Raw genomic sequence first — 14,620 nt, 5'->3', positions numbered from 1 at the left:
GAGATACTTCTAGGGCAAACGTCCTTCCAATCACCCCTGGAATGCCTGAAAGCTGCCCTAAAAATAATTCAAATCAGCTCAGTTCCTTTTGAATGCCGGTATGGTTGGAGTGTGTTGCAATCTAGGTTCATCATGTCAACATCATCTTTGTGTGGTATGCAGAAACATGCACCTGAGAGTGAAGCAGTACAAATGTCTGGCTAGTGACATTAAGTCAATGACTCTGGACCAACTAGCAGGGGTGTCACATAGTAGGACTGGGGCAAAGGTAATTAGATAGTAGGTCGGTGCTCTTGTTGATGCAGAAGACGTGTAATGCATTCAGTCACAACCCCTACTGATTTCATAGAAGGGTAGGGAAGAGTCAGGGTGAGAACATGTTAATTCGATGTCTCAAAGAGATCTCCAGGGCTAGGCATAGTCTGTATCTGTCCTGCCTTTATCTGTCCCGCCGTTGATTATTACAGGACAGCTCGGAAGCAGAAGGTTTAAAAAATGAATGCTCTTAACAGAGTGCAAGCTCTTAACAAGCATTTGCAATGCAATGGGTCTTGTGTTTGCTCGAGTTAGAGCTATTAGGTTTGTAAATTCCTAACTGGACTTTTCTTGCCACATAAATTGAAAATGAAAAGTAAAACAGTTGACATAAGCAAGCCGATCTAAAGCGCCAAGGCTGCCATGAGCATGAGCACAAAAGAGAGAGACACAAAAGGACAAAAGGAAAAAGAAGTTTGTTTACCGTGAACATATAGGCAAACATGCAGTTACCCATGTAACAGGGTCGATGGCCAAGGCGGTAACAAAGCTGCCTCAAGGAGGGACAAATGTAAAGCATTTACCAACAATGATAAAGGATTTTTGAAAGGCAAACCCATGAACGAGTGAAAGTGGTATACGTGCAGTGGGCGTGGTTAAAAGCCCACAGATAGATTACAACACATCAGAGTGCTTGCGCGTTCGACCTAAAAATAGGTGCTCGTCTCATGGATGTCACTTCGCCAAAATGCCAGGGGTAGTGAAAGTGACATCAAAAGCCCTTTACCTCCATTTTCACTCACACACATGTACTTACACATAGACACAAATTCACATGTACATACACTCTCTATATAAACACACTCTCACCCGCAAGCACGCTCACAACATACATTTAAAAGCATTTCCACTTACCTCAGCTGCATTGGAAGGGCATATTGCAGCTAATTGTACCACATCATTTTTGTTACACTAATAGTGAATAATATGTTATTACTGTTAGTGTAAAAATATTGACAGAAAATAAAGAGAGCGAGTCCTAACTGACCTCCATAAGGACGAGCTGTCACTGTGTCCCTGGCGCTGAATTTGCCACCTCTGAGGCCAGGAGTCGCAAAGGCAGTGCCAGGGGTTGCAAAGGGCAAGCCAGGGGTCCCATCTGCAACCCATGCGACCACCAAATGACATCCATGTCTCATCTGTGCGCTGAGCCAGCGTAGATGTGCATGACATGGCCACTAGGGATGATGCCTTCTCAATGGCAGTGGTAGCAAAGACAGGGATATTGCAACCATGAATGCTGTATTGGTTTAGTGGTTGCTTCAATTATTTTCATATAAGGGCGTACTGTAGGTTATGTATCAGTAAATGTATAATGGTGTTTCTTTTCCAGCGATGATCTCAGCCTGGCAGCGACTGACAACTGCACCTTTAGTACCTGCCAAAAGGCTTTGGGCAAAGACGATTTTACCAAGATACCCAGCGGGTTAAACGGTGTGGAGGACCGGATGTCCGTAGTATGGGAAAAAGGAGTGGTGAGAAAATGTTTACTTCTTTTCTATTCTATACATCTAAAGTAACAAATGTTATATCACAAAACTGTCAACTCCATTGCCTTGAATTTTGTGTATGCAGCTCATGTTTTCATGGATCTGTATGGATAAACTCCAGTTTTTTTTTTATTTAAGGTATGTGTTCTAGATGTGAAGATGACAAAAATACCCACACAAAGGGGGTTATTCTAACTTTGGAGGAGGTGTTAATCCGTCCCAAAAGTGACGGAAAAGTGACGGATTTACCACCAGCCGTATTACGAGTCCATTATATCCTATGGAACTCGTAATACGGCTGGTGGTATATCCGTCACTTTACCGTCACTTTTGGGACGGATTAACACTCCTCCAAAGTTAGAATAACCCCCAAAATGTTGATGTGGGATTTGCTTTGCAGTGTAAAACTTACTTTGCATAGAAGAGTTGCCGAAAGTTATGGAACGTAGCAATATGCACTATTTTGTGTAAAGGGGGCATTCTATGGGTGAAACATTGGCACTTCCATCCAACCACCAATGTTTTTTAAGCAAAACACTATCTACTAAAACTGTCTATTAACATTTGTAGACAGAACTGTGCATCACACTATATACCTCCTTGAAGTAGACACAAAAGTCACAAAAGTAGGAGGAAAGTTGCATTTACTGCAAACCTTTTCCAATTTGCATGTGTTCTGAACTGTAGGCAAAGTGGGAAAAGCCTCACAATTAGTTTAAGCCTGGCATTTGGTTCTGGGTGGATACCTTCCCAGTGTAAAATGTATGCTAGACTCATGCAGGCACCCTTTCAGTGTGATGCAAAGGGTGTGAGGGGTACAAGGCAGCCAAATTACATGCCAGTGGTTGGGAAGACAGCAGCAGTGCCACATCCAGTGCTTAATTTGTTCTTGTTGTTTCCGGTGCAATGCACCAGCACTTATTTTTGAAGGCCGGCACTTATTTTTCTTCCTCAAGCATTTACTGCGAGAAAAAGACATGTATGGGAAAGATGGAGGAAGAGAAAAACGAAAAAGCGTCACAAAGGGAGAAAGCTGAAAGCTGCAAGAGTGAGCTGAAGGGGCAGGGAGTGGTTTTAAATGGATTGAAGAGACCCGAGATTACTTCAGGATTACTTCTGCCTCAGTATTCTGTGTTTGCACATTTAATTGCAGCAGCCGCATGTTTAAGAGGGCAGATTTGGGCACAGGCACGTTTTTATTTACAAATTAAGCACTAGCCACATTTTAGTAAATCGGGCACTGTCCTGCTCTCTCCCTTTTACTCAATGCAGCACAGCCGCTTTGGTCTGCTAACAGCTGCATTGTGCGAAATAATAGTAAAATTGTGCACGTGCATGTAGGAAAAGAGAAAACAAGACCGTATGACAAGAACAATTTAGAATGGTCATACAGGGAAATTTAAAAATCTTTTACTGGAAGCTCAAAGGTCATACAACGTACAGTATCACCTTACAATGGCGGCATACTGGGTCGCAAAGTAAAATCAAAATAGGAAATTATAAAGCAGACAGTTGTCCTGCTGAATTGCGCGTGTTTTGAGGTTTTTGCATGCACAAGTTCTTGTACCTAGAGGAACATGCTCGTGCTAAACAGTGCGCAAAAGTGAATACCGTGTGTAACTGGGCACAAACCCTCCCAACATTTAGAGCAGTAACGGTATTTCCAGGGGGTAGGTTTTTGTATTCTATTTTTACGAGGCACTTGTAATGAGGCTGTAAGTCTCAGGCTGTAGTAGCTATTTCTTCCAGACACTAATGAGTGTGTTTTGTCAGTTAGGAGGCAGCACAGCTGAGAGAATATTACATTATGATATAACCTTGTTTCTCCGAGGGAATTAAATTCGTTCTTCAACAGCTCCCTCACTGAATTACGTTTAGAATAGAAGTCTCGGGTTCTTGTAGACAATAGATAACGTTCTCCGATGTGGCGCTAGGGTGCAGTAGAGAGCCATTAGAAGAATGGGAAATCTTCTGTGTGACTAGGTGTCATTTGTATACTTGTCACACCTAGGATGGGATCACCACAGTGACGCCAATGGCAAGTTTCAGGGTAAATCTATCTCGGGTTAAATGGATGTTTGTCACTACATTGGTAATACACTCTGTGCGGGTGTTTCGCACAGATGCGGTAGATTTACTTTGTTCCAGGTAAAAAAGAGTGACATTTGTGTGGTGGCGAAACTAGGAACCTTGAAATAGGGAAATGCTCAGTATTACAGCGTTATCTTCTATTCCGAGCTGCAAAACTCCTACTGGGTAGGTAACACCGTACCTGAGAAAAATGAACTCTGCGGTATTAATTTATCACCGTGTGAAGTTACCTCCCACTACCACCGCTACTCATATAAAAAGGGCAAGTGTGTTTCCTTGTGAATCCTTAATTGTGTTTTGGATTTCTGTTGTACAAACAGTACGAACGTGGGGTTTTAAATCACTAAGGATGCTCAGGTGCCCTGTGCAAGGTCGATACACCCAGATTACTGTTCCTCTGCTTCACTCTAAGTGTCATACTTTTTCCTGTCTTTTAAATTACATTTACGTTTTTCTTGCTAAATAGCAACCGGCGTTCAACTCTAATTAAAGGGAAAGAAACACAAATGTATGTTTAAGTGATTGTTCCCTTGCAAAATGTATGTTGGGGCATGGTTTCAGTAAAAAAGGTGTTTTGTCTCTGTCAGAAGTCAGGGAGCGTTTAGTTCCCCATGTCGAAGTCCCTTGTAGCATTAACCTACGTTTAAGAACACATTACGTGTGTACCAATAGCATAAACATTTGATGTACTGCTGATATATTTTTCGACATGTAAGATTACATATGGGTACATATATTTATACATACATAAGGAAAGAGATATACATTTCAGAAAAGAGCAGAAATGGTGTAATTTACGAATTCGTTTTTTGGAGTTTTAGGTCTGTTGTATTTCCTTTTTAATAGCATGCACGTTCATTTTGATATGATTTACAGCACAGTGGTACAATGGATGAAAACAGATTTGTTGCTGTTACAAGCACTGCTGCAGCAAAGATCTTTAACCTGTACCCCAGGAAGGGGAGAATAGCCAAAGGATCAGATGCTGATATCATAATTTGGGATCCTGTAGCTACAAGGTAAGAACACATACAAAAACCAACTCCTCTCGTTTCATGACATCGATTTACCATAATACCTGGTGTTACAGAAGTGAAGTAAAAAGCCCTTTAACTCCCTTTCCTCTGCCAACATTACAGGACGTGCCATCACAAGATATTTGACCATGATATCATACCAAGAGCTAGCATGTGACCCCTGATGATATCATTGAATGTGGCATCACTCAAATAATTAAAATATAGTATGTGTAAGGTTAATAAAATAATGTAAAGGTGTTAAAGGACTTTAAAAGATATTTGATTTACCATTTACCCACTCGTGGCCTGCAATAGGATGCAGTCATGGTTTTTCAGTGGACCACAAGCCACCAACGCAGTCATCATATAACAGGTGAAGCTTCAATATTCCTCTGCACTTTCACATGTACAGCTCAAAATGCACATGCAAGGTGCTAAATGTTGAAACGCAGGCAGAAATGCCTTGGTACCGACTGTTACGCTCAGAAACAATAGTAAACCTAAGTATGCCATTAAATGCATAAGTGCAGTCTTGTTGCAGTTTAAAAGCCTTCTATCAGAAATGGGAACTCTACTTGTCAGTGGTTTGCATTGTGTCCTAGTAGGGATCCCCACTCTAGTCAGGATAAGGGGGTCACACAGCTGATATAACCCCTGCTCACTCCTTTGTAGCTTGGCACAAGCAGTTCAGCTTATATTAGAGGCAATGTGTAAAGTATTTGTACACACATATAGTTTAGGGGTGCTAACCTGCAAATGGGTCCTCAGCCCAGGGACTATACCCTTAGGCTGAGCAGGTAGGACTTCCCGAGGAGTAGAATCACCCCCTCAAGGGAAACATATTTCTCATGTGTTGTGTGAGTCTACCTGGCACAGGTATCTCAACCCCCATCCATCTGACAGAGTATCAAGCCCTCGCAGGCCAAAGTGGCAACATCAGGGTCATTTCTGGGGTGCTGTGACCTCAGAGCGGTCAATCCCTGACCCAGTGGTTCTCCCTCTGGGGACTGGTCCTCCTCTCACTCCTCCATCTGGACATCTGCACCCTTCTCTCCGGAATGGTTCTGCCAGACTTCAGAACTGTTGGGATGCTTGCAACAGCCACCCCACAAGTTCTCCTGACACTATGGGACTCCCATCAGTGGATGGTCTCCTGGTACAGACTAGGTCACCCTGCCGACGCCCCCTGTGAGAGTAGTCCAAGCACTGTGGCTGTGGATAGAGCACCTGGGGCCTCTCACCAGTACCACCCCTTCTCCCACTCTTGGAAAGGATGTGGGGCCCTTCTCCCCTCCTACTACCCCGGGACCTGTCTGGGGTAATGCAACTCCTCCCTGACTCTGATGAGGAAAACTTGAACCACTCCCTTTAGGTTTACTCCCACTGCCTTTTCAGACCCTCTGGCTCTCATCCAGAGGTCTGCCTCCAGTGCAAGTTCCCTCTCACCACCAGGAATATGGCCCCCGTGCCAGTCCCCCAGTACTTCTCATGGACCCTGTGCACATCTGGAGCTACTTCATATGCCTGAACCCACTGGTGTATGTCACCCCCCTCCTTAGAAATCAAGTCTCTGGGTATGTGGACCTTTTCCTTAGTATTGGACAGTGTACTTTTACTGTCACAATCTGAGCTGAATTCAGCCCTCCTGGCTTTCAAGTCCAGCTCCTTGAGACTGAGCTCCTGAGCTAAAAGAACTTTCTCTCCTCAAAGGCCAGTCTCTGTTCTTCCAAAGCTTTTTCTCTCTCCAGCTTCAACCTGAGCTTTACCAGCTCCAACCAGAGCTTCCTGGCTCTTCTCCTAATCGCCAGCTCCTCTGGCAACAGTCCTGGAGAGGAAACAATGCTGCCAGCTCTGGAGGGAGCTCTTCCACCATGCAGTCTGGCCTCCTGTCCACAGGTGATGCTGGTTCCTCTAGCCATCCCATGTGCAGACTTGGTTCCGCCTCCTCCAGTACATAATTCCCATCCTCCTTGTGCTCACTAGCCTTCCTGGCTGCCAACTAGGCCCTCATCACCTTTTGCAGCTCACCTTTCCTAGTGAGGCCTTTAGAAAGACTGAACTTCCTGCAGAACTTTTTGAGCTGAGGCACCAAATCTGCTGCTACCACTGATGTCTCACCAGACTGAAACATGATTGTGGCCAAAACTCAAGAGTTGAAAAAAGAGAAAAACCAGTATGTTGGGGTGTAATGGTCTGCGATATGGAAGTAGTGTGCACCAATCACCTGTATGCCACATACAAATACAAGTCCTATTCTCACCACTGATCACCAATGTTAGAAATGGGGTCTCTTGTTGGCAGTTGTTTGCACCCTGTCAAAGTAGGGACAATTCCTTCTAGTCAGTGTAAGGAGATTACACAGCTAAGATAGCCCCTGCTCACACCCTTGGTATCTTGGCACAAGCAGTTCGGCTTATCTGAGAGGCAACATGTAAAGTATTTGTACTCACACACAGAGTAACACAGTGAAAACACTACAAAAGGACTCCACACCAATTCTGAAAAATAGCCAATGTTTATCTGAATAAAAAAAGACTAAAACGACAGAAATCCAACATACAGAAGTCAAGACATCTCTTTTAACATTTTAAGCAAGTTTAGTCCATAAATGGACTAAATCAATGGACTAGTTTGTTGTAGGACAAAGTACCTTAGATGTATCAAAAATCAAAGATGAGAACAGATGCAGGGGAGGTGAGGCACCGGAGAAGCAAGCCATGCGCCCGTTCCTTACTGCCAGGGGAGGTGATGTGTTGGTTCCTTACTGTGGCATGGAGGTGATGTGTCAGTTTGTTACTGTCAGGGAAGGTGATGTGTTGGTTTCATGACACACAACCTTGGTTCCTTACTGCGTTGCAGTGTTGATGAAGAAATTGGTACCCAGGGACGATGTGTCGAAAATTCAGGTGCGCTGTGTTGGTCTACATCAGCGAAGCAGGCATTGCGTTGAATCTGCAGTGGCAGTGCAGGCGCTGTTTTGATTCTGCAACGGCGGTGCAGGTGCTGTTTTGGATCTTTACTACAATACGTTGATTCCCATCGGTGAAGCTGGTGCTGCATCAGATTTTCTCTTTAAGACCACCAGAACTCACTTCCAAGGGCCCATGGACTGGATTTGGCCCCATTGGCAAGTCAGGACTCTCAGCAAAAAAGCCCAGGTGCTTATGGCCCTGAGACTTTTTAACAGGAGGCAAGCTCAGTTCAAGTCCTTGGAGAACCATGGAAAACAGGATGTAAAAAGCAAAGTCCAGCCCTTTCACTCCCAGACCGAAGCAGCAGACCTGCACAACAAAGCAGCAGGCAGAGAGGCAGTCCCTCCTACAGCATCCAGCTCTTCTTCCTGGCAGAATGTCCTGAATCCAGAAGCCTTCTAACTATGTGGCGTCAGAGGTCCAGTACTTATATCTATTTCTTTCTTCAAAGTAGGCAAACTTGAAAGAGAAGTCATTATAGTACAAAAGACCCTGCCCTGGCCCTAGACCCACTCCACAGGTTTAGAGACTGCTTTGTGTGAGGACAGATAAAGCCCTATTCAGGTGCAAGTGTCAGCTCTTCCTTCCACTCTAGCTCAGGAAGACCCATCAGCCTGGTGATGGGCCATCAGGATATGCAGGGGACACCTCAGATCCCTTTGTGTAACTGTCTAGAGTGAATGCCCAAACAGCCCAATTGCCATCATGACCCAGGTGTGTATTCAGCAGACAGGCATAGGTACAGAATGGTTAAGCAAGAAAATGCCCACTTTCTAAAAGAGGCATTTCAAACTTACAATTGAAAAAACAACTTCACCAAAAGATGTATTTTTAAATTGTGAGATCAGAGATCCCAAACTTCACATCTTTATCTGCTCCCAATGGGAAATTATACTTGAAAGATATTTCAAGGCAATCCTCATGTTACCTTATGAGAGAGATAGGCCTTGCAATAGTGAAAACTGAAATTAGCAGTGTTTCACTTTCACGACATGTAAAACACCCCATTACCTTTCCTACCTTTTAAATAACCAGTACCCTGCCCATGGAACTACCATGGGCCTACCTTAGGGGTAACTTACAGGTAATTAAAGGGGCGGTTTAGGCCTGGCAAGCTGATGCACTTGCCAGGTAGAAATGGCAGTTTAAAACTGCACACAGACACTGCAGTGGGAGGTCTGAGACATATTTACAGGGCTACTCGTGTGGGCAATCGGTGCTGCAGGCCCACTAGTAGCATTTGATTTAAAGGCTCTGGGCACATGCAGTGTACTTTACTAGGGACTTTCTAGTAAATCGGATATGCCAATCATGGATAAATCAATCACCAATACAATTTAGACAGGGAGCACTTACACTTTAGCAGTGGTAGAGTGCCCAGAGTCATAAAAACAGCAAAAACTGGTCAGAAACATTTGGAGGAAGAAAGCAAAAGGTTTGTGGATAACTGCAAAAAGAGCCAGGTCCAAGACACTGCAAACCTATCATTTGCTTAAGTAATCTCTGGCATGCTAAGTTACAACCACATTTTATTATTTTTTGATATGTTGCAATTTATTTTCTGAAAGATGTTTGTATACCACGGACCTGCACTTACAAGCAACAGAGAGCTTCATGTGAAATCAGAACTTACAATATAACAGTGAGAGTGAACTTGTTTAGCATCAGATATGAGTGAGGGGTTAGTCTTTAAGACTGATTCTGCAAAGGTGTTTACAGTGTTTGTGGAAAGCGCGCAGATTGATGTTAAGCTAGCAATCTTCAGGTAAGTCGTTCCAGAGCCTGAGGGCTTGACAGGAGAAGACTTAGGTGAGTTTTTTAATTATTCTGCGTGTGGTTTTTTAAGAAGTTGGCGTGATTGTTCCTAGTGTTTCTCACTCTTCCCAGTATGCACATTTGTTGAGATAAATGGAGAGCCAGGTAGAATCCATCATAATGGCGGTGATGTGATTGGGTTTGCAGGCCTTTTATACCAGGCGTGATGCAGCAGGGAGGATGACCATGTATGACAGTTTTCAATTTTGATGAAGCAATGGAGGTTTTCAGTTATCTTATGAAACATATGAAGGAGGCTGATGAAGCAAGTTTCGTTCATAAATTTTGGTCTAAGTTGAAGCCTAATGATTTGGCAAAGTGTCCAGTGTTAAAAGCAACTTCAGCCTCATATTTGAAGATGGAGATTCAGATGTCCAGAAACTGCTTTAGTTGTCAAGGCACATATTCAGATGCAAAAGCACATTCTCATAAGAACACTTATTTATTCATAAGCCAAGACACATCCTAACGTAACCCACACACAACCATGTATGCCCCTCCGTAATTATGTTATGTTTTGTTATGTTGTGTGGTGTTTTGTTATTTTTTACGTTATAGTTATATTATGCTATTATATGTTGTCTTATGGTACCAACCTTTAAAACATTCATGCAGTGTATCAGCACCCTGCCCGGCCCTTCTGTCTCCCACTCCACGGACAAGTGCAATGCCGCCAACCAGTTATTCAGTGAAAAATACAAAGGAACTGACAGTACCTCAGCAATAACAAACATGCTTCTTCTTTGACACCCACTGCTCATCACGGCTGCATCACACAGTGCTCAGCCATCAAAGTCCTGTCTCTCAAAGTCCTCATTGATACTTTTAACTCCCTTCCAATCACCACTTATGAAGATTATGTCTTGCATTCATCCTTCATTAAAACACTTCTTGGAGAACGTTTCCCTCTACCTACCATCATCTAGCCCTCCGTCAACCGAGGGATAATCTAAGTAAGTAATGAGCGCACCACTAAAGAGGCTCTTCCGGTACCATAGTATCAAGGATGCGGACATTCTTGGCCCTTCTACCCCTACAGTGCAATGTCTCGCAATTAAATAAGAAGCATAATTTGTTGATCAAGCCGCTGAGGAGAAATGTTCTTTGATTTCCGTAGGACTATTTCTGCCAAAACTCACCACCAAGCTGTTAACTTTAACGTGTTTGAAGGGATGGTTTGCCATGGTGTGCCTGTGTTCACTATTTCAAGAGGCAAAGTGGTGTATGAGGGCGGAGTCTTGAACGTTGAAGCAGGACACGGAAAATACATCGGGCGCCCGCCATTTGCTGACTACGTCTACAAACGAATCTATCAGCGAGATGAGGTCAGTTATTGTCAATATATTATTTCAGAGAGTCGAGGAACAGCAGTTTTTATTTCATATTATTGCTCACTTATTTTGTACCACAATTTGGCTGATAATATTTTTGTGTACCTGGATGTGATTGTGAATGTTGTTATAACAACGGGTGAGGAATACCTTCTTGACGATACATCATTATTTCTGAGTTTAAAGACGTCAAACACATGAAAAATGTTTACAGGATGCCAGTTTATACAAAGCTGATATCTTCCAGTCACATTTCAAAACTCCCACTCACACACAAAATATTCCTTATACGTTGAAATGTCCATTTGACTTCCCTGTTTCATTATTGCAATATGGAGATACTAACAAAGATGACCAGATATGGTGAGTGACCATTTTATTCACCAAGATGTGTATATCCAGTAAGGAGATGACCCAAATAGCAAATGCCTAAAGCAAACATTCCACTTCATAGAAAACTCTCTGTGGCATACATACATTTTATCCCACACATGCATGTACATTAAGCCTAAAGGTTAAAGAACAATGAAAAGTAATCTCTATCCATTTGATATTCCTCCAAATACTGTGGTAGTTGTCTTGTCTAGGCCTAACAGACATTGAAATTATGTTGGCGTGATTTGGATAATTTTGTGAATTTTGTGTTACGAAAAATTCCTAATATTATGCTATTATGCCACTTCACATAATGAGACGCTGTTCGTGGTAAAAATCTACTGTAAATGCGCCCGTTGCACAAAGGAACAACAGAACACAGGCAACTGTTGCTCATTGGTTCTTTAGTTAAATACGTCCTTGCGCTAAAAATGAATGCAATAATGCACCTCACACTAAAATATAGAACAAAGGGACAGATTTGCATTTTGCGTAAGTACGCAAATTTCACACACGCCTAGTCTCATCCTCTGCATACGTCCTACTCAGCAATCACGCTCATGTCTTCTATATAGTATCCTGCATCATTTCCACACAACTGACTCCAGGCATGAACATTTACTCTTATAGTGTACTTTTTATGTAGCTCTCCTATCTGAAAAAGTTGTTAGAGGGCTTTATAATCCAACATTTGATACCCCTTTTACATTGAACTTATAGAGAAGCACAGCTAATTGAAGACCATTGTTGAAACAAGAGTTTTGAGGAAAAATTAACCTGCTCTGTGTTCAACTGCTGCAAAGTTTAGAGATGTTATGAGAGGAAGAAAAATGGTGAGGGAGGCAGAGATGGTGAGAGAAGAAAAGGTCAGAGGGGCATGAGGAAGAGCAGAGTAGAACAACAGAAAAATGCCTGTTCGACCGTTCAGAGTGTATTTTTCCCTTTAAGCACTCAATGGAAGAGAGTTGGTGGGGTCATGAATGCGAGAAAGAGGAGGGAAAGAAGATGAATGCTCAACCGGTAGAAAAGGGATCGTTAAGAAGATTTGTTAGAGATTGCAATGGCCCAGCCTCAGCCTCGGTACCCAATTTGGACCCCCAATTCTGGGTCCTCTGGCTTCCCTCATACACCCAATGAGGAAACACTGACCTTGAAAGTTCACCTTAGTGCTGCCAGAATCAATGTATGGAGTCCGGCCCCTGGTGAACAACAGCCACAAACTTCACTGGAGATGCAGCAAGCTTGGGTGAGGACGCTGAAGCAGCGGGCAGAGTCTCGTTTCCTTGTTCAGAGCTACACTTGGAATGTGTCCTGGGAGGGTGCATGAGGTGATCGTGGTCTGATCCATGAGAGCGAAGAGCAGCTTGATCCCTGCGGTCGGCTGCCTAGCTCTGCCTCTTGAGACCCAGAAAAGATGCTCCAATCTGTGCCCTTTCTCTGATCATTTGAGGTGTGATAACTAGGAAAAAAATACTTTAGAACCATAAGTCAGTTTGCTGCACCCCAAAACACAGCAACCTTGTTCCCACCATTGGCCTGCTTTGGAAGGGAAGGGGATCTCCTCGTGTTCTACTACTTGCTGATACCTGTATCTCGCTGTCTGCAGTTCTGACTGGGTTATGAAGTGGAGCTTGTCCCCATAGGATTTCGCTTCATGGCCAGGGACCCCACCATGTCTGACTCTTCTAGTCACTGATCATTTGAGAAATCTTTGGAGATGGAACATCATAGGGGATAGCCTGCCAATGTACCATAAAACACAGATTGGTCTGTCAAGTGCCTCCCTCTCCAAGATATACTATCTGGATTTCATGTAGTAAAGTAATATCACACCTTCAGTTTGGGTTAGTCTAAATGGTGAGGTGACTCATAGGGAGTTAATACCATGACAGCTGCTAGTGAGAAGCTGAGAAGCTTGGTCAATTAACTATGATGTGCCAAGCCCTAAGGCTTGTGCTCTTGGGGCCGAAGAAAAACAGATGGAAGCAATCAGACTAGCTGACCACTTCAGATAAGATCCAGTACAAGCAAGCTCCACTAGCTGCGAAACCTACAAATGACAGAGTAATCCCAATCTACCCAATTTAATGTTGTTCTCTTAGACCACTAATTTGCCTCTCCTAGTAGTTTTAATTTGGAATTCACCAAGAGATAGAAGAGTCTCCAAATTCTGAAAGCAGAATTAACCTACAGAAGGGATGTCATGGGCACCAACTTGGATTCCGTAGGCACTAGAGTCCAAGAGGTGGAGGGTGAGATGGGACCGACTGAGGAAACAAATGCATCAAATGAAACTTTCCTGGAGGAACTACAGAACGAAGCATATGCAGCCATCCTAAAATGTGATAAATTTGGAAAACTTCCCATCGAGACACAACCTCAAAGTGAAGGCCCTACAAGAGTCCACAAAAGGAGTAGACCTTGAGACCCTCATTGTGATCCTGTTTTTGGTGTTCCTGGAGGATGGCCCTCCTGATGTCTGTCTGGACAGGTTAAACTGACAGGAGATGATGATGAGTAGTCTTCAGCTGATAATTAGAGATATAAAAGTAAGGATCCACAGCTTTAAAGTGAAGCACAAAGTCTTGAGGGTGGCAAGATCAAAAGGCATGGCATCATTCCAAGACTATTGATGAGATATGTTTCAGGTTATCTCCTTGAACACCAGCAGCACAGACAACAACTAAGGCCCATCACAGATAAATTGAACACACAGACAACTTGAAATAGGGATGGATGTTTTTCCTTTTGGAATTGTCTTTAATAATGCAAACAAACCATTGCCCTTCACAACCAAAGAGGAAGTGTCAAACCTATTTGGTGTCCATCCTGGAACATACTAGGAGGACATTGGTTACCAGGTGGAGCACCGCTCGATTTGAAGCCTTTAGAGGTTAACCATCAAGCCTCTAAAAAAGATGAGATGAAGTGGATTTATCAAAAATACTAGAAGTGAGTGGAAGAGGGAATTGATGTTCTGAACTCAGATAACATATATCTGTTACTTCATCAACACTATGATTCCCAACCTCCCTAGTCAAGACTTAGCTAGCCACAGATGAACAACAGGCTGTTTACCACATACCCTCTGCTTAGATTCTCTTCTCTGATTAAAGTTGAGGGTGGCCGCCAGGTGGATTAATGGGTTTCCAATGTTTGTTTATCACTTTTGATGCATGAGGGCACATAATCATGGGTTAGTCTTGTGGTTC

General features: G+C 43.2%; 1 protein-coding gene across 2 annotated transcripts in view; it reads left to right on the top strand.

Annotated features, from left to right (window-relative positions):
• DPYS (dihydropyrimidinase) overlaps positions 1-14,620 on the top strand; it is a 417,549-nt gene that overhangs the window by 388,385 nt on the left and 14,544 nt on the right. For both annotated transcript variants that reach the window (XM_069220604.1, XM_069220603.1), the window contains exons 6-8: positions 1,649-1,790; positions 4,773-4,915; positions 10,820-11,027. In XM_069220604.1, the coding sequence (XP_069076705.1) occupies positions 1,649-1,790; positions 4,773-4,915; positions 10,820-11,027 (493 nt within the window). The remainder of the gene's footprint in view (positions 1-1,648; positions 1,791-4,772; positions 4,916-10,819; positions 11,028-14,620) is intronic.

This window comes from Pleurodeles waltl, chromosome 2_2 (genome assembly GCF_031143425.1).
Source record: "Pleurodeles waltl isolate 20211129_DDA chromosome 2_2, aPleWal1.hap1.20221129, whole genome shotgun sequence".
In the NCBI taxonomy this organism is placed as follows: domain Eukaryota; kingdom Metazoa; phylum Chordata; class Amphibia; order Caudata; family Salamandridae; genus Pleurodeles; species Pleurodeles waltl.
This window is presented reverse-complemented; position numbering and strand designations above follow the sequence as displayed.